The sequence below is a fragment of the Austrofundulus limnaeus genome, unplaced genomic scaffold (assembly GCF_001266775.1).
Source record: "Austrofundulus limnaeus strain Quisiro unplaced genomic scaffold, Austrofundulus_limnaeus-1.0 Scaffold291, whole genome shotgun sequence".
Lineage (NCBI taxonomy): Eukaryota > Metazoa > Chordata > Actinopteri > Cyprinodontiformes > Rivulidae > Austrofundulus > Austrofundulus limnaeus.
The window spans coordinates 396391-417931 of NW_013952693.1; the positions used below are offsets into that span (position 1 = coordinate 396391).

The following is a 21541-nucleotide window of genomic DNA, read 5'->3' on the forward strand; positions in this document are numbered from 1 at the left end:
CACACACACACACACACACACACACACATTTATATAAAGATATAAAGCATTTTGTGTTGGTTTGTTTGCCTCTTTCTTTCTCTGCGTATGAGTGGCTATTTGCAAATAAATCTTCATGCTCAGATCAGGCACCAGGTTAGAGAAGAATCTTTGGCAATTCAAAAAGAAAAAATAAGTAGGTCCTCTGGATGGGTTCTTCTTTAGTGAAACGTTTCGTCTCTCCTCCAGGAGACTTCTTCACTCTGATGAGTTTCAGGTGAACTCAGCCTTATAAGCACTGCCTCAACATGAATAGGCTTGATTATCTCTATTTAGTCACATGCAAAAAAACAATCAGTCAAACCAATAAGTCAGGTGATGGGGCACATGACCGTCTATGAACAATRGAGCTAATCAAGCCTATTGTTAGGCGATGGCCCTCTTTTGCATGTGATTAACCTGTTTGTCCATCATGTGGAGGCAGTGCTTATAAGGCTGAGTTCACCTGAAACTCCTCAGACTGAAGAAGTATCTTGGAGGAGAGACGAAACGTTTCACTAAAGAAGAACCCACCCAGAGGACCTACTTATTTTTTTTTTTTTAATTTTTCTACCTGGATTACTGAGATGCATCAGGACATTTTTGGGAATTGTTCTCATGATCAACCATCCTTGACCGAAGTCCAAATGAAGCAACACTATTTTTGCTCATGTCTATGTATGTGCAGTTGTGTGTGTGTGTGTGTGTGTGTGTGTGTGTGTGTGTGTGTGTGTGTGTGTGTGTGTGTGTGTGTGTGTTCATTTGTCTGCACCCTTACCAAAATATCTTGTGAATCACAAAACGGATTGTGTTGAAATTTTCAGAACGTAATTGGATGCACATCTGCAGTTGATTGTCTTTTAGTCAGTCCAAGTCAGGATGGCTGCCGCAGTGAAGGGATTTTAGCAAACACAAATTTGGCTGTATTTCAGTCCCTTTTACCGATAYKGAACTAAAATTTGATGTGAACCGCCACCCATAATCTGTAACAACTCATAGCACTGAGAGATCATGCAAGAGATCACAACACTGCAGGAGATTGTGTATAATAATAATGTTAATGTTCAACCAAAACATTTCTAACTCATCAGATACAAAGATCTTAGCATTAAAGGCAACAGGTACTGTGCATTCCTATAAGGAATGCTAGGTCTTTAATTCTCTTATAGACTTTGTTCACCCACATTTCCATGCCCCCCGCCACTCACCCCACCCCACCCCTCCACACATGCACAATCCTAAATAACCCCTCAAACAGCCACACATTAATTACCTCAACCTCCCCCTCCCCCCCCCCCGCCTCGTCACCACAAACACTATCCATCTTGACAAGTCATTTATTCTTATTTTCCATTGCAATGACTTATTTTCCATAATAGAGGAGACACAAATTTGCCAATTGGATGTGATAGCTCATTTGTTTCTGTCATGCCAAAGTGGGGCATTTCGTGGATTGAGATTTTAAAGAATCACTAGTCTGTTGCATAACAGATTATGTAATTTGTCTGCCCTTTAGGGTTGATGTTGACATCCTTATTTGTGATGTACACATTTTCATGAATAGTTCTTCAAAAAAAAAAAAACAGAAAAAAGTTTTTTTTTTCATTTTAAACCATCTTTTTCTGCGGTGAAGGTGGGTAATAATGTTTTTGCCCTTGCAGCTGTGTGTGCTCATTTAGCTTTAGCATTAGCAAAACACCTCATGAACCAATGAACAGATTTTTACAAAACTCTGAGAAAGTAAACACTGGGTGCACATTTACAATTGAATAACCTTTTAGATTCAACTTAAATCAAAATGGCCACCACAACCAATCAGCATTAGAAAACACACAAATGTCTATCGTGGAAACAGTTTACAGAGACTAAGCTAAAATTTAGTGTGCTAGTATCTAGAAATTTCCACGAATAAATACTCAAAGCATGGTATGTTGCACATTTTTGGTAAAATGTTTGGCATTACTTGTTAAAAATAACTGTCTGTTATCAAAATATCTCTTGWTACAGTGGAAACAATCTAATGAAACTCTAAGAAAGTAATMATTTAATGTACTTCTACAGCTGATTACATTTTGGGGCCAATCTTGACCAAGACGACTGTTTCAGCTAATCCACATTAGCCTACACAAAAAACACTTTTTATCAGTCAGTTTTAWATTCATTGAGCTCAAATTTGGAGAGGTACTCAATAGACACGCTGAGCAMTAACACATCTCACAAGAGCTCATAATATTGCACGAGGTTGTGCCCAACATATCTTAAAAGATTTGACCTAAATGACTTTGTGTATTCTTAACATAAGATGGTAGTTTCACACCTTGTCATGAAAGGCAGGGTGTGATGTGCATTTCTTCAAGAAATGCTAGATTTGTATTTTTTTTCACAGACTTTGCTGTGTGATGTTATAACTTATTGTTTCTGAAGAGGTAGCTGTAATGGAAACGTGTGAAGCTGCTCAWTACTATAATCTTTCTCAGTGTGAAGTGCCTTTGATTTAACTCCAACTGCTGCATTAATTTTATTCATTCATCTAATTCTCGCTGTTCGGCTGACTTTATGGATACGGATGGTTTATAATGTATCTATATGAGACAGCTCTGGCTTATTTATTTTTTMTTTATTTTGTCCAGCTCTAATGCAAAGCGGCCTTTGCAAATGCCTTGCAGTCTCCCCCTCTTACCCCTCATTTCACTTCCTCTGTGTGCCTTTCCAGCCACATCCTCTCTAATGAAGCTAAATCTAGCATGCTAAATGGGACCAGTCAGCTATGTCATTGGTGGCGTAGCAGGCCAGAGCTGTCTTCTATTGGCCCCCAAAGGCACAAACACTCCAAGACGACGAGATGGTACCATTAGAGGCATTCACCGTACACACAAGCAATATAGACCCACGCAAGCAAAMACTTATTGGTAATATTGGCGTGGTGCATGCATGATCGCTGATGCACCCACGTGTGGGCTGTCGAGAGCAGATAAAGTAACGGAGTCGAAAACGTGCACGCGAAAGTGTAACCGTAGCTCCAGCCGAGAGCGGTGCTGTAGCAGAGATCGAGAGTGGAGAGACGTGCTCAGTGGGAGACCAGCCTGTCGATTGCTGCGCTCTCGGCTTTAAAGTTCTCAGCTTTGGGATTTTGTATAGAATCTAATGGCTTTGGAGTGTGAGTGCACGCAGTAACACGAGTGGGAAAGCACCATAATATCGCACCCTACGYGACAATCTGAAAAGCACACATGCTCGTAAGTACGTTCACGGGCACACACACACGGCGTGTCAGATCTCCTCATGAAGTCCAATATATCCCTGACAAAGCCATTAAAGGTGCTTCATACAATAGGCTCTTACAGAGCAGAGAGAGAGGGGAGGCAGGACAGAACACACTGGGAGGGAACGGAAAGGAGAGTTGTGTATTTGTGTAAGTGTTTAAAGTTAAAACTCATTCTGTTCTAATGTTATGACTAGACTCATTTGGAGGGCGATGTTCTGTGCTTTTTAAGTGATTTAAATTCTGGGTAATCAAAGCAGACGCGTGTGTTTGATACAAAAGGTTGTCAAGAATTGGTCAACAAAAAAAACCTTAATGTGTGTGAGAAGCAGTTTTCATTGATGAGTAACATACACCCTGGACTCTTCACCCCCTTTTTTTGTGAATGGCATCTCACTGCTGACTCACTGGGCTCTGCTGCTACAGGAAATCTGATCAACTCTTCAGCAACCTTCACAAACTGACAGAGAAGAATGTGACATATTCATAGCATAAGCAGCTAAATGTAGATGAATGACTTATAGCAATTTTTATCATATCTCAAAAATTATGTTGTGCAAAATCTCATGAAGACGTTAAGCTCAGGGGACTGTATGTGTTTTGAATGACTCTCAGCTGCTACCATATCGTATTTTAGCTCAAAATGAGCAAAACTCACTGGCTTTTGGCCATTTTTGTGATGGCTAATATTAATTAGCTAAAGTGGCCATCTTGAATTGGATCGACTCCAAAAAAATCATCAGTCAGTACGGACATCCAATGGTTACCATTTGAAAGTTTCATTAAAATCTATCCAGTGTTTTATTAAATGATCTGCAAACAAATTTGTTTTTTAATGACTTTATCTACTCAACATTTGTCAATTTGACAGCAATAGGCTAATCTATTTTCGGGTCTTGTAAAGTAAGTAATAGCAGCCAACTTAGATTCTGGGAAAGCACCATAATATTTAATGATTCCTGAAGGTTTGAGTAAAATACATCCAGTAGTTTATATATTTAGCTAACAGACAGAATTGAGTCCAAACAGATACTGGATTTTTTTAAAGCACTTAGTTAAAGTGATCAGTGCTCATGATGCATATTGGAGGTGGCTCTAAATTTTTACTACACCAAATTGCAGCTTTATATCTTTACAACCAATTGAAAAATAGACAATTTTGTGTTTTTTGAGGTCATTTACCTGTAGCAAACATTTTGAATTTGGGTGACTTCAACATTTAATTAGTTCTAGAACTAATTAAATGCAATTTAAAAGGTGTCATGTGGTTCAGGAGATATATTGATAACAGACAGACACAGACAAAAGCATAATTGTTTCTCTTTTAGCGGTAACTGRGTGTAAAAACAGTGCACAGCTACTTAACATGCCAAAGCTTTGAGTCTCTAAACAATAAAGAAAAAAAAGTCCTAATAGATCATTAAAAGCCATTTGTTTACCTTAAAAGCTTGAGATCAACACTGTCATTTTCCCATAGGCAGGGTTTAAAAAAAATCTAATTCCATACCCTGGGTTTGTTTGATGACATCAATCACCTGAGAAGAAACAGGTGCATACTCCGACTCTCACTGTCACCTAATATGATGTCAGTGAATTCAACCAGAGCAGYCTACTGTTTGGCATTTTCACTGTCAGTCGATGCATTCAAGTCTGGAAGACAATGAGGCGAAATGTAATGATGTAATTCACTGAGCGATTTAGAATAACGCTGTATTTCTGATGTAATCGTCTTCCTCCTGAAAAGTTATCATTGAAGTCGAGTTTGAATACTAACAACTGTTGGTAATTCATTTAAAAAAAAGACAAAAATACATGATGCAATTTTATAGATGCCTAGAAAACAAGTATGGCAGAAAAGGCAGAACGTTATTCATCTATCCTGGTCGGTCAATTTAAATTAAGCAACCGAACAAGTTCATCTGCTGCTTTTGCTGGTGCGATTTAACCAAAATACTTTGCATGAACTCTAAGTACAATATAGTTGTATATGTTCAGTAATTCATTCACTTATTTCTGTCTTTGATGACAACTAACACCATGTGGTCTTATACTGTTGTTGCAAGTAATATATTCCTGGTGTTTCATTTCTGACAAGTRCATATTTACCTAACCTAACCTGACATTAATAAGTCATTGAAAAGCCTTTACATTGATGGAATATTTTCTGATACGCCCACACAAATGCAGTTATCTGTGTTAGACTTTATATCAACAGGGTAGAAAATAAATGTCAACTAGTTGTTCAAGTCAAATACATGGTTCCAAAGTGACTTTCAAACTAGAGTTTTACCTAAAGGAGTAGTTCACATCTTTTAGGTTTAGAACAAATATTTTATCTATTCTAGATACCTCTTTGTTTAGGAACAACAAAGCTTAATTCTGAACAAATTAAGAAGCTAAAAGCTAGCTTGAGATCAAATCCAAGAATGCTTTTATAATTTTAGCTTAAAATGTTTGTAGCTGTTCATAAAAACTCTTTTTCCATCCCCTTTGAATTCCGTAGTTATTTACATAGAATCCAGTGGTTATATGTGAGCACAAACAGAAATGGCAGCTCATTATTATATTTTGGGTGCTGCCTAGCAGAACTGTGAACCTTAAAATAAAGTGAATAATAATATAAATGAAATGTTTATATGAACTGCTATGATAATTTAGACTTTAGAGTTCTTTTAAGAATATAACAATTTAGTTTGGCTGTACTAAATCATTTAAAAAGCGATCTACAGCAGGTAAGATGTTAATTGTTCATAACAACTCTACTGAACCTCATTTCAAAAGCTCCATGTTATCTCTCCAACAATTTTTTATTAAGCAACATTCAGTTCAGCTGATATTTCTAATATCTTACATTTTCTTACAGCTAAGTATCAAGTTAATAATTCAATACTGACCTAAAATGGGCAGCTTTTAGTTCAGAGTGAAATCTACAGTCGATCAATTAGCAATGAATGAAGGCTAAACTGATGTCACTGAACTGGTTAATATTGGCAACATGATTAGGTTGTAAATGCATGTCACTGAATCTTTTTAACATGTATTTTTAAGCTATTTTGCAATGTAACATTTGTCTAGCACCAATCAATAACCTGGATTTTTATTACAATATCAATACTGAACAATGTAATAACAATCAGTGCAAAACGTCAGATGTGCTTAAAGATATAATCTGAATTGCATATAGGAGCTATGCTTTAAATTCATAATTGTTTTTTTATTTTAACTTTATATGAGTTTTCTTTATTTTTTGTTTTTATTTTTGTTTCATCTGTTTAAAGAAAAACAAAACCTTGCAACATTGATTTTCTCTTTTAGCCTATTCATTACAATACAATACCTTCTAAATGCTTTGGATGTTCCATTTAACAAATACCTTTTCAGTTTTCCTGGTTGCCTCCTATTCAGGTTTAAAGTCAGGTTTTTGTGGTTTTGGAACAAACAAAAGAAAACCCTGAAAACAAACATCTTGTCTGTCAATCAGGYTCTGTCTATTTTCTTGTTTTATTTTTTTAATAAGCATTTAATTCCCCCACCATTTTGGAAAATTCATACATTTATAAAATGTGGGAAAAATTAACCAGTGTTGCTCAGATTTTACTAATGAATCACTGCAGCATTTTATGCAGCCTATTTGAGTTGATGAGGATCCCATATAAGGCTGATAATGTGGTTTTCTCCCAGCTCACCCTCCATTTGACATTTCAGCCCGAGGAAATGAATCTTCTCATGGCATTTATTCACTGCTCCAGGGTTGCACAGCCCTATAGCTGCTGTCATTTACACTTTTTAAAATGTGTCTTACTGCTACATTTTTTCTGTTTACTTAAACAATCAGCAGCTTTTCTCTAAAGACACAGGATGACAGGAAGAAAGAAAAAAAAATTGCTACTGTGTGCTTGAACATTTCACCTTTGCGTGAAGTTTTGGCATGCGTGTGCACGCGCATAAACAAAAAGGCATTGCATGTTGTACAGTTAAAAAAAAAATCAGCCAAGGCCTCCAGTGTGTCACTTCTGTCATAGTGTTAATTAGACACTGTCACCGTCTGTCCCCTGTGACATTTATTGCACATTTGAATATTTTACCCAGGCAGATGGTAAGAATGTCAAGGCGTGACACTGAGTTATTAAGCCCTAGCCCTCCTCGTCTGCGACAGAAWGCAGGGCTTGTCAGCACTCGATTGTTTTAATAACTCACTGACAGTAAGGCGCCAAAGTTTGCCCCGACTCTTGGTGCTGCAGCAAGCTCCTAGGGCACAGGTGAAGAAGGCAGCACGCCCGCGCACGCACGTGATATCAGCTGAGTCGACCAGCACGGGCGAGATTCCACTGAATAAAGATGAGGAGGAATTCCCCCGATGAATAAAAGAACAGGGAGCATGGATCTGTGACCCCTCTGCTGATTTTATCCATCTGTAGATTGCCATGCCTTTCTTTTTTAACACGACCTTCCTCTACAATTACGTTCTTGTCAGGTGCTCAGTCGAGTGTCTGCGGGACATGACCTCAGACTGAGATAACACTAAGGTTTAATCCTYCCAGTTCACACTTACATATAGCTGTCTCGGGTGTTATAAACATGCMGACCCTTAAAAAAATACCCAGTGTTGGTATGAACAATGAAATCACGAGAATGTCTAAAAATATATTTTCTTTATGCTGTCAACTATAATACGCCGATAACAGAACAAAGAAACGTGAATAAAACTTTAAAATATAATGATCCAAATGATTACATTTTAACAAAGTTACTTTCATTAAAAAAGTTTTTCTGTAATAAACTGAAAACATGTTTTAATCACGTTCACTCAGTCAATGCAAAGTTTCACCTARATTTGATTTATTTGTTTGTTTGTTTTTTGTCAATCGATGCTCTAATTTCCAAACACAAGAAAAATATTAAGAAAATGTCAAGTCAATAAAAAAGAAAGATAAACTATCTTTATTTTTTGATTTGTTTAAAAGTTTTACTTCTGTAGACCCTTAAGCTGTATTAAAAGTTCTGAGTTGTGTAGGACTTGGTGAAATGGGCCTGAACTGGCTCAGAAATGATTTACCTGATTTAATTTGGTGTATGATTTTAGAAAACAAAACTTCTGCTTCTTGTAATAACTACTGGTGTTCCCCAAGGACCTATGTTTGGTAAAGTTGTGTTTAATATTACGGGCTGCATGGTGAATGTGTTGGATTTGGTTGGTAGAATTAGTGTATTTCTGTTTTTAGACTCTCTTTTAAATTGCATTAAAATTTAAAGTAGAACAGTTTTCTCCATGTTTCTTACAATGAAATTTTGTTGGTTTCTTAAGTCAAAAATTGTTTTTAGCTCATTTTCATGCTGCCATTTTGACCAGGACTCCCTGAATAATAAGGGTTGATTCTCAATGGGACCGTCTCGGTTAAATAAAGGGGGAAACAATAGTATAAATGTGTCCTTCATAAAGAATTTATACAATTGTGGATGTTAAATTATAAGCTCATGTTAGCATGCTTTCGCATTGTTATCGTTTGAAAGGATTAGGCACCAGTTTGTTGGTTCTTTATTTCGTGTCAAATGAAATACAAAGTATTCAGAAAATTTTTTTTTAATCAGAAGCCAAACCAGTGTGTGAAAGTAGCCAGAAAATAAACTGAGCTTCCTTCTCAACACTATTACATGCTGCATTTGCAAATTAGACCAACTGTTACTAAAGATTCCACTGTAAAATTTGAATTAGCGACTGAGTCAAGTCAATTTCAGCCCTTTTTTTATTTGTTATTTATTCAACACATTGGAAAGAAACAAAATAAATCTGTGACAAACTGAAAGAGAAACACAGAAAGAAGAGAAAAGAGGCTTCTTGTAAACCTGTTACAGCTCTGACATCTGACTGAAATGGGCTCTTATGAGTTTTGGGGAGAAACTCACCGGAGCTGTAAATTTGGAAAATATTTTGTTACAGTGCAGGCTGCAGGTATGGATAAATACTTGACAAATATTGATTTATTTTGGGGCATTTTATTTTGTGTATATACAGTAACAGCCTGTTACCCCTAAGGTGAACCCCTGACATTTCTTGCTGGCGAATAAAACAATTCCACTCCTCTGCTGATATCGCAACACTGTGAGTTCATAAAATGAGCCTGTTTGTTCAATTATTCCAAGTATATCCTCCCTGCTGTAACCAATGTCCCATTCCCACAGCTCATTCTCATCTTGTCCGTCATTTCTCCCATGAGTTTTTGAGCTATGTGTAATTACCCAGTTTGTTTGCACTTTGGCTCTAACTGCCTGTCTTGTCGCAGCCAGCTTGTGTTCACAGTATGCAAGTATGTGTTTGTGTGTGCATGTGTGAAAGCGGGTTTGCATGCGTGTGCCAATCAGTCTTTAGCAAATAACGGTATGACAGGCAAGAGTATACAACAGTGCAAGTGTGTTTCTCAGAACATGTGTGCCTTCACCCTGAGCCCACTCCGGCAGACAGAGAGAGGGACCTTGTCGTCTCTAATCCCTTTGTTTTGAGTCAGATTAGAGCTTCGTGAGGCATTTGCGAGGCCTGCAGAATGTGGATTTAAGGATTAGTCTAATAAACAGAGGCTCTGTGGCACTCTGCAGCCCAGTCTGGAGATTACACAGGCACCAAGAGCAGGGAAGAGAACGGGATGAATTTCTCGCACCTCAACAACTTCCTCCACCCCACCCCACCCCACCCCTCCGCTCATTCATTTCCATCCTGACAAATGAGGGGATGAGATGGGAAGCATAAGGGAGGGAACTGAAGGTGGACGGATCTGTTCACGGCTCGTGATCGCTGTGCCAACTTTTCGCAGGGACCCCCAGCTGTGAGTCACATGGGCAAACCTCAGGACAGGTTTCTGCTGTACACTTCTGTGACCTCAACAGCACTTCATACCCACCACATGCAAGCTCACTGATCACAGGCAATACTCAGCAAAGAAAAACACACAAAGTATTTATTTATTTATTTATTTATTTATTTATTTAAACCCAAAGAAATAAACTCAGAAAAATCCAGTCCAGCTTGCTTTCCAGGTGTGGATATTTGAAAACTTGCTGTTTAAATTAATGTGTTTCTTCGTTCCATTCTATTTCAGCACAGAATAGCATTATCTATGGACATTAAACCACATGGAACTGGTGCAATTGCATTGAATACGTCTTGTCTTATATTTGTAAGTGACCTTACTGTTCTGTGGCAGTGCAGATAAAAGGCAACCTAATTTGTAAAACCTACTACACATTTATTATGCGCTCGCTGGTTAATGAGGGTCTAAAAATGAATAAAGAAATAGGGACAACTTTCTGCATATCAGTGCACTCTGGAGATTTAAACCTAGAAGCAGTATGTGATGATTGAACTCTTAACATTGTTAGAAACACTAAGACAAACTTGACAGCTTTCCACATCTCAGGGGTGGTATTGTTTCTGATGGCATTATGAAAACAAATTTGGCACTTTAATACCCAAAAACAATCGGGGAGAAAAGTTTGCCGKCAAACTGTGACAGAGCCGGTGAGTATAGTGACAGATCACATGGAATGTGATATATTTTTGGCTCAAAGACATGGAGGTGATTTTTGGTGAGGTGTGTGTGGGATGGAGAGAAAGATGAAATGCTTCCTGCCCCTCAGCTCTTGGCTCACACGACCTCTTGGATCTAAAATAGATCACGATTTCCAGCTGAACCGGAGCCATTCGAGCTTCCCGTTAGCCCTCCGTTCGCCTTGACATTTGTGTGTAAGCACATACGTGTGTTTTGCATCTTGTGCGTGCTCTTTTCATGACACCTGAGGTTATGTAATTTGTTTCTTTGTGATAATAAGTAAGTAAGTGAATAAGTAAAGTTTTATTTATATAGCACCTTTCATAGAAATAGATTCACAAGGTGTTGTACAATCAGAGGGAAATCAAAAGATATACAATCAGAACAGGATATACAAAAATTTGGAACAAAAGGTTAAAAAGTATAAAAGCTGTACAACCATCAAAGTATCAAGACTGTGCAATCCGAAAAATAAGATAAAGAGATAAATAATAAACCTCTCAGTCAGAGCCAAATTAAAAAAAAACCTAACTTAGAGCAAGATTAAATCTATGTTAGAGTTAAAAAAATGTCAGAATGTATTCTAAATGCACCACATTCCCCTATCATGGGAACTCACAAAACAGCTYCAAATGTTTAATTATTCTGTAAAATTTCAAGTTAATAAGAGATATTTACGTCTGTGTCAATTATTATTTTAGGTTACGATTAAACAATTTAAATTTAAAGATGACATGTCAGTTACAAGCTGCTCATGTCTGAATTTGTAAACAAAGTCTCAGGTAAACAGTGTGACAAATATCCTAATCCTCACTCAATTTGCATTTTCAGTTGGACGTTTTATTCCTCTCCCTGAAGTCAAGAGACACACTCGTTTCTTTTTGACAATTTGTAATTGAGCACAAATCTGAGTAAACGGTTTTGTTGTTTTCGTTTCGTTCTCGTGCCACTTCTTTGTGCTCAGCTTTCTCCCTGTCTATTCTTTTGTTTCGCTCAGTCTCTCCGTGTGTACTCTTTGTCTTTGTGAACAAACTGTGTAAACAACTTAATTTGAGCAGCAGCACAAAAAAAAAAGCTTTATAGCCACAATTTTGTCATTTCTAATGACAGGGACAGGTTTTCAAGAGGGCACGTTTTCAGCTATACAAATTTCATTTGAATTGTGAAAGGAAAAAAAAAACATGGGCAAAGCATGAAAGGAGGCTCCAAATGAGCAACTTCATCTCCTGTTAACAAAGACTTTTGGAAGAATGGGTGAATTTTCTGATGGAACCACTCCATGCTGTGTTTTGTCACGATTTTAGTTGCCAGTTTTTCTGGCTGGTACTTGTTTTTGCTGCAATAAAAACTAAATATGGGCCAGGTAATGACTGCAGGTTTGTTTTATGATTTGGATACAGTTGGAAACCAGATGTTTACATACAGTTCACTGTAAAACACAAATCTCACTGTCTGACATTAAATCACTACTTTTTTTTTTGGTTTTGAATTAGTTCATATTCCCACAATATTTCTATTTGCTAGATGTCCAAATAACAAGAACAAGGATTTTTTTTAAATAATTATTTATTACTTACTTGTACGTGACAAGTTAAACATGTCCTCAGTACTTGGTAGCATTGCCTTTGAACTGTATGACTTGGGTCAAATGGTTTTGGTTTCCTTCCACAAGTGTCTCACAATAGTTGGCTGGAATTGTGTCCCGTTCTCTCTGACAGATTGCTGTAACTGAGTCATATTTGTAGGCCTCCTCACTCCCATGCCTTTTCAGCTCTGCCCACAAACTGTCTATAGGATTAAGATTAGAGCCTTGTAATGACCACTGCAAAACACTGGCTATGCTGTCCTTAAGCCACTTTGTAACTAATTTGGCAGCATGCTTAGGGCCATTGTCCATTTAAGAAACCTGTTTGGGTCCAAACTTGTCTTGAAATGTTGCTTCAATTTCCACATAATTTTCTTTCCACATGTTACCTTCTACTTTGCGAAGTGCACCACTGCAGTGAAACACCTCCACAGCATGATGCTGCACCCAAACTTCACAGTTGAGATGATGATCTCAGACTTGCAAGYTTCAATTTTTCCCCCTCTAAATGTAACAATGGTCATTATGGCCAAACAGTTGTGGTTATGTCCTGATGCATCTCAGTAATCCAGGTAAAAAATCAAAAAGAAAAAAAATGTATAGGTCTTCTGGACGGGATCTTCTCTAATAAAACGTTTCGTCTCTCCTCCAAGAGACTTCTTCAGTCTGAGAGTTTCAGGCAAAATTCAGGCTTTTAAGCCCTGCCTCCATGTGACTGATACTCACATCACATGGCTATCGTTGACACCTAGTTAACACCTATTGTTAACAGGGGGTGGAGTGATACTGGCAATAGCAGCACTGTAGGAGGGGGACAACTGAAAACGGAGGCCTCCACCTCTGTTCAATGACGGACAGTCTTCACAAAAATGGCTTCTTTTACTCCTCTCTCAAACCARCGTTCCTCTCTATCAAGAATGAGAACATCCTCATCTCTGAAAGAGTGACCGCTGGCCTGTAAATGAGTGAAAACTGCAGAGTTCTGGCCATTAGATGTAGCTCGTCTGTGTTGGGACATTCTTTTGAACAGTGGCTGCTTTGTTTCCCCGATGTATAACTGGTCGCAGTCCTCCTGGCACTTAACAGCATATACAACATTGCTCTGATTGTGCCGGGGAACCGGATCTTTGTTATGGTTAAGTGGGTAAAATAACTCATATGAGTGGGGGCCTTGTAAGTGTGCCTGTTGCTTTCCCCCAAAAAGACACTGAGCTAACCTCTTTCAATGGTAACAGAAGTTAAAAGAAGTAGAAAATGTTACCTTGGATGAAGGACAAAAGGGTCAAAACAATGTTCTAAGCTTCTCAGGATCCATAAAGGGGTCCCCAAGAATCGTTTTCCTTTGACTGCTCAGAGCCAAGCAGWGRCCTAAGCTGTGCAAAGAGGTCTCTAAGTTAATGCCAGATTCATCACACTGACTATTGTCATGGAGTCCCATCACCATGTTGTGGCGGTTCAGCAGGTTGTGCCCAGTTAGAACTCCAAACAGTTCATTTTAATTTTTCTCAGACCACGGGACTGTCTCCAAGAATTAAAGTCTTTGTCCCTGTGTGCATTTCCACCCTGTTYTCTGGCATTTTTATGATTCTTACAGTAAGAAAGTATTAAAGTAAAACCATAAAAATAATTCTCCAGTTTTTCAATCATTTAGCAAATGAAAATTTGTTTGAAATCCTAATTGACCTTAAAAAGGAAGGTTTATTCTAATTTAATGTCAAATAATAAGAATAAAAAGTGTTTTTTTTCCTTCTAAATAAAAAAATAAATAAAAAAGATGAAGAAGAGGAAGGAAAAARTAGTCAATCAATTAGCAGAACAAATGTCTGTTGTTCAATTGCCTGAACTTTCAGCTTTCCTACTACTTTGAGTGACAATCAACTCCCTTTTTTCAGATAATAACAAGTTAGAATATAATGTGATAATGAAAGATGCCAACTTCAGTGTCGGAAGTAAAAACACACAGTTTTAATATTTTCCTATGTTTGTCAAGCCAAAGTACCTGATTAGTCAGGAGAAAGTGGGAAGCAAGACGATTAATTAAATGTGTTAGTTTCAGCAAAAACACTTGTGTTGAAATTAATATTTTACCCTTGAGAAATGTGTTGTCTGGATTAACTATTAAAGTTATTGAATCTTAAGGCAAATTGTCCACTCTGAGCAAACCTGTTTGTGTATCCTCTTAGTTGGCTGCAGTTGGAGTCATCTGGACAGAAAGCCTCCCACAGTGTGATGGCCCCTAAACAGCATCCATACTCGCACCACTCACGTCATCTCGGTGCTTATTTTTTGAAAAATGAGCTCAGTTGCTGGATGAAATCTTTGCAGCTAATTGTCTTTGGATGTCTTGCCAGYGTAGATGTAACCATTACAAATGCAGCGCAATAATATGCAGGAGCCTGGCCCAGTTGATTGCGATCAGCATGTTCCCAGCGCCGGGTGCCTCCGCAGCAGTTTTTTTTTTTCAGGCAGATTTGAGGCATGATGCAATAAAACACAAAATACCTGAGGCAATTTGAAGCCGTAAATGCACCGATGCACCTGTTTCTGAAAGATGCTGGCATTCCCCACGAGGAGTGTTACTTTGACAGTATTGTTTTTTTTTTCTGCTCTGTTTTGGGGTTTGTTTTTTGTTGTTTTTTGTGCGTACCTCTAAAATCTATCTTCGGAAAATTCCAATGCACATATTTGCTCAAGCATTTAATATATTAAAGGCTTATTTTTCATGTTTTAGTAAAAACAAATGTGTGATTCAAAAATCCTTTAAATAGCAGCTTCTGTCTTCAAAGTCAAGTCTTTTACTTGGTTTCCTTTGATACTTGGATTCTCCTCTTTTAGAGGTTGATTGAGTTGAAAAGGAAACCATCTTGTTTGATGCTCACTAATCCTCTGATGTCATTAACTTCCTATTAACTGGGTTTAATTTGCATTTACAGTGAATTTACATTGAGACTTTTCCCCTGAAGCTGGTATTTGCATGAAACGGGCCTWTTACTGTTCTAAACGTCACCCCTGTAATTTTGGAAATGGATTTTTCCATCATCTCACTCATCCTCCAACTACATTTCTCATTCTGCCTAGATTTCATGGTCACTTCATAGTTGCACGCAAATTTCTCTCTTTTTTTTCCTTTGACCAACTCTGTTCATGCCTGTCAAAGAAGCACTGCTTATTGCAAGGTCATGCAGGTATTTGCACGGTTTTAGATTCTTGTATCCATTTGTGTGCCTGCCCGCCAAGTCGGTGTGTGTGTTTGTATGAATATGCATGTAGTTGAGTGGTCTGAATGAGAGAAAGCTAGTGTACCGTTATAAATTAATCTGCTTCCATGTGGTAATGTGTTAAAGTCAGAGTAAATAAGTGGATAAGGTTTACCAAATATGCATTTGTATACAGAATACTGCATTAAAATTCTGTAGACATATACCAGGCAGTCTTGTAGAAAACCTTGGCCTTGGCAGCACTGAACTTTCCAACACCTGAATACAAGAATCTTATCTGGTGTGAAAAAACATCATCTGTAAAACAAAAGTAATATAATTATGTGGATTGAAGGATCTGCATGAAAGCAGATTTGACGTTTTGTAAATAAATGGCTCTTTGTAAAACAGTGTAACGATTATTAAATGTGAGCTCCTGGAAAAGAATATAAATAGTGCAACATTTTGGCTCATTATTTTGTTTTTGTTATCATCACAACTGCAGGAAGGTAACAATGAACTACAGTGTTTTTGCCTGATTCTGTGTGTATATGTGTGTGTGTGCATACCAAAATTTATTATGAAGCACTGCACAAGTTTTAATAAAACTTGCAGAAAGTAGTAATTAGAAGTACAACTACGGCTGATTCACTTTTGGAGTTACAGTCAACTCATTTTAAAAACAAAAAAGAAGGCTTCAACTTAGTCAGATTTACAGATACTGAGCWAAAATTTGGTTTGTTTGTTGCCGAGAAACAATCATCACATGTACTATAATTCCAACTCATTGTGCAAAATCATTGCATACATATTTGAATTTACCTATTGATGTTGATCTTGTTTGCTGGTTTGCAAAAGAGTTTGTGTACCACTGAAGGGATTTCAACAAAACTTTCAGGAAGTATTGGATGTTCTGGGTGAATTCAAAGCATCTGGACACCCTTTGCTTTGGATAATTTATTAACACATAAAATTGGAACAATAAGGAATGTAATGCCCAGTTGTTTGACCTGTTCTATGTGCTGTCCCTGGTGCTGAACACAGAGCTTACCTGTGATGAACAACAAAAAAAAACTTTCTGTGTTGATAACCTTTGAACCACATGTGATATTGCACATCTGATTGCAGCAATCCATTTCAGAGACATTTTTGGACGCCTTTGAAACGCTACAAGACYCCTTTCCCATTGGAAAAAAACTGACTTTGATCCAAGAATTTCATCCAAAATGGTGGCTTTCCAGATGACAGACATATTCCATAGACATAATTTTAAAAAAGGGCCCCTCACCTATTAGTGGGTATTCATATATTTCACTTTACCTTTTTTGTTCCTGAAATAAAAAGGTGTCCTGAGTCTTTTGACTCACTTTATTCATCTACGATAGATAAACTTTCTGAGCTAATTCAGTTCAAGATGGCCACTAAAGCCAATCAATATTAGCAACACAAAATTGGCCAAGTGACCATATAGCTGTGCTAAATCTTGGTGGGGTAATAACACATAATAAATGTATTTATATAGCACCTTTCTAGCCAACCAGGATTTACCCATCCACTCTCACATTTRCACAACTTCACAAGTCTCTCTACAAAGCTAATCTACATAAATAATTCTGGCCAGTACTAAAATCACATTCATCCACCGATGGGATACATCTGAGGCAGTGGGGGTTCAGTGTCTTGCCCAAGGACACTTCGACACATGACTGAACKGTGGGAACAAAACGCCAGTTTTCTTATTGGAGGCTGACTCCCCTAACCACACAGTCTCATTTACTCTGAGCATGAAATTTTACAGTATTTCATTACATTTTCCTAACTTTATTTTCAAGGTGTACCAAACCCAGACTTTTCTCTTTTCATATCATAACATTAATTTAAAACTCTGGCATTAAATGCTAAAGTTTTAGACTTACTGTTAAAGACCTAGCATTCAATTAATGCTTTAAATTATTTATGTGACTTTGTAATAACATGTCACATAACTTGCCATGATATACAATATAATTTTATGRCATCAGGTTGAAGGATCACATACTGTCACAGAATCTGAAATCCAATTTTACTCATAGTAATGTCATGAGGCATGACTATACCTGTTAGTCATGCACAGTTTTATAAAACCAACCCTATCTATCAGGTAAAACTAATGCTGGTCACTTGAACATATCTGAATTCAATTTTTGGTCTGAAATTGTGTGGGGATCMGGTGGTTTCCCACAAGCTGTGCAAACCAATTTATTGATCACTCTGTAATCAGTGAATGCTCCTTTTCCCGAGAGATAGTTGTCTTTTCTGTAAAGGCAGCTACTGAGTCCAAAAATGCTCCCAAGGGGAGAATAGAGTATATTTTTATTGTATTATGATGAATCATATAGTTTTGTATTGTATCATGTTGTAAAGGGTGGCAAGTTATGAAGTGGTCTTGTATATTTTACATAAAAATATAGAAAGTGGTTTTATGTTTTTTTTATTATTTATTTTCTTAGCCACCTTTAAAACAAGTTAATTTCTGAACAGTTTCATGATAATGAAACAGATGTGTTGACACACGTTTCTATAAATCAAGCATTTATTGGTGAAAGAAAATGTTGGAAGTGTAGCTTTTGTTTTCACTTTAGTTAGAACAACATCCTCTATGTCGAAGACATTCAAGAAAAGCCTGTTTTGCTCCAGCACTGGGTTTAATGCAGAAGGAAAATCTTTGTGTAGTTCTGAATGTCTCATAAAACTTTTGGGGAGAAGAAAGTGAATATTAACAGCTCGTCTAATATTGGGTATTTATTATTTCCGCTAATCCTCACACAGTAATAACTCATCAGCAGCAGCTGCTTTTGCTGTTCTACACAATCCCAGTCCCATTGTCTGCAAACCTCCAGTCAAAATGTCCCCACATCTCCTGAGTCAGGATCCTGAACTCTTTCCTTATCCTCCATTCATGGTACAAACACATTAAGGTTGAACTCCTAATAGCCTGTGTGATGGATGCCCAAGAATAATGAGCTCTTTATGAGGCTTAATACCTACTGTTAATCAATGGACATAGCAGGGCACTTTTCAGTGCTACCCTCCAAGCATTTTAAAATGAGCACTCTCTGAAAAGATTGACTCATATTCTGTAAGATGTTTTTTTTTCTTCTACTTTCATTCCTCCTATACTGGAAGATGCAATTAGCAATAAAAAGTATTCAAATATCACTGTTCTTTAGAAAAGTTCTTTCATGTTCTGTTGTTGGGTGAGTGCTGTCCAAATTAAGTACAATTGTGACAAAACCACAATGCTAAACTCTAATGTTGTGGGTGGACAAGACCTTCCTATGCCTCAAGTAGCAGAACTATAAATTATCTATTTATTGGCATGAATATCACATTTGCACAGCTGCTGGAAGTGTTCCTGTCAATTGCTGCTGGTTCTTGTATTGTTGTGCTTTGAACTTTAGCTCTCTTGTACGATGTGTTGCTCAAGGCAGCTCGACTAGCATCGTGCTTTATTAGAATCATAATCATGTATAATCTGCATCCACAAGTGTGAGGTCGAAGAGATTAAAAGGGTGCTGGTGCTGCCGTAGGAATGGTCGGATCAGGCGTCAAATGAAGAGGCAAAGTCATAATAAACACATTTGTACAAGTGGTTTTATAAGCTGCGTCAAGTTCAGGCGACATGATAATTTTTGTGCCAGACTGAAGGGTGGCGTTGTGTGTTTGTTGTGGACGGTTTGTGTGTCTGTGTGTATTCATTTGGGTGTGTTTGATTATCCTTTACAGCCTCTGAGGGAGCCAGATACATTCTCACTCTGATAATGAGGGAGAGACTTTCAAAGCCCTCAAGTCATTTCTCCTCCTCCTCCTTCCTTCCTGTTGCATCCGGCTGCTTTCTTCTTTTTCTGCCCTTTACCTTGCTCTAATCTAAATAATCTGTCTGTTTTGTCATTATTTCCTCAGTCTTTTTGGATATCTGTCCACTTTTGTTGTTTCCATGCATCACTGCCATCAGTTCAGGATGACTTGATCCTGTGTCGAGTCACTCTCAGTTTTTATGGAATAGATTTGGATGCTGGATGAATATTTTTCATCAGTACGGTCGATGGCTGACTATCTCTGTGGACCACAAGGCTGGCAGCTCTGTTTCTCCCCACAATAGCCTTACTTAGCCTGCATCAATACTCCAATGTGTTGTGTATTTGCCTGGTTGCTCAAATGTCCTTTTGCAGTGCTCACTCTTACCGAACTCTGTGGATTTTCTACAGAGAGTGAGTGAGTCACAGCAAATCTTTCTGGTAATTTCAAACCAACTTTTAATTGTCTTTTCCACCTTGTCTGTACCTTCTTTTTTTWACCAGGTGACAAGAAGTGGTTGACATTGACGAGGTCTCTTCATCACCCCTCTCTGCCGTTTCCAGCCTGTCCATCATCAGTCATCTCCAATCATCACCCAGCTCCATCATGGACCTAAAGGACCGTAGGCACCGCTCTCTGACGAGGAGTCGTTGCTCCAAAGACTCTCAGTACAACACCTCCTCCCTCGATGCAGATGAGTGTCGTGTGCCAACGCAGAAGTCGTACAGCTCCAGTGAGACGCTCAAGGCCTTTGATCACGAGCAGAGGCTTCACTATGGCGGCTGCGTTACTGACCTGGTGCACCATGAGGCTGATGAGTACTCCAGGCAAGGTGTGTTTGTGAGGCAACCTGTCCATTTAACAAATATTCCATCAGATTTAGAGTTTAAGTCAATCTRTGCTCCACAACATAAAAAAGAAAATCAGTTTGAACCATTTTAAGTTCTCAAAGGGCTAATTTATCTGCTCTGACTTAGATGAAAACATTATAGAGATGAAATATCTGAGGTTATTCTCAGAAAACACAACTATCACTCACTCACTCACTCACTCACTCACTCACTCACTCACTCACTCACTCACTCACTNCACTCACTCACTCACTCACTCACTCACTCACTCACTCACTCACTCACTCACTCACTCACTCACTCACTCACTCACTCACTCACTCACTCACATATTGTCTGTATTCACCTGATGCTATCTGGGGTCACAGAGTCAGAGAAGGTGCCTATCAGCACACAGGAGGGGAAGTACACCCCGCGTAATTTTCCAGTCCATTGTGGAGCTGTTACAGAAACACACAAGACAAAACAACCATACTCTCACATTTAAAGYCCATTTGGATTTGCCAATTTGCCTAACGCTTACGGTTTTGAGCTGTAGTAGATAAACCAAGATACCTAGAGAAAACTTCCAAATGCACAGCTACACATTAGATGGAACACAAACAACTGGCTCACGACACAAATAACTTATTTTCCTATTAGTTTTTGCAATAGTTTATTTCTATAAAAAGGTTTAACAGATTCTTAAAATAAAATCTTCTGTGAAACAAGAAGTGAATGTACTGTACAAAAGATCATTATCCAGAAATGTTTCTGAAGTTCTCTAATTAACGTTGAACAAAACCAAGGATGCTGCAGAAACGACTGAACTCAGCAAAAACTCTTAAAATATCTTAAGGGACAGTTAGACTGACAATGAACCTGTGACAAGGACACTGGGCAGAATATTTTATACACTGAAGGAATCAACAGTCAATAAACAACTGAGTGGTTTTAAGAAACGGAAAACAGGTGAAAGAGGGAACTTGACAAACACCTGGTATACCAAATGAAAACAGGAAGAAGAACTAACAGAAAAAGGGAAATAATCTATGGGACAAGAGTCACCTCAAACAATGTCATAGAACCAAAACTACTATTTATTAAGGGAAAAAAACTAAAGTTAACAGTAAACGTCAACTGAAACCTTACAAACGATGACATTATCAGAAAGAAAAAGTTGATGTTTATAAGAAAGGAAACTAAAACTGCTGACAAGAGAATTGGGATTCAAATGTGGCCTACAATTATTTGTCATGTCAGTGCACTTC

At 37.9% G+C, this 21541-nt stretch overlaps 1 protein-coding gene across 1 annotated transcript in view; it reads left to right on the forward strand.

The window, feature by feature from the left end:
* The window catches only part of tenm2a (teneurin transmembrane protein 2a), a 346633-nt gene that overhangs the window by 71961 nt on the left and 253131 nt on the right, over window positions 1–21541 (forward strand). Inside the window, exon 2 of the mRNA XM_014021396.1 lies at window positions 19944–20272. Coding sequence (XP_013876850.1) covers window positions 20047–20272 — 226 coding nt within the window. The 5' untranslated portion in view covers window positions 19944–20046. The remainder of the gene's footprint in view (window positions 1–19943; window positions 20273–21541) is intronic.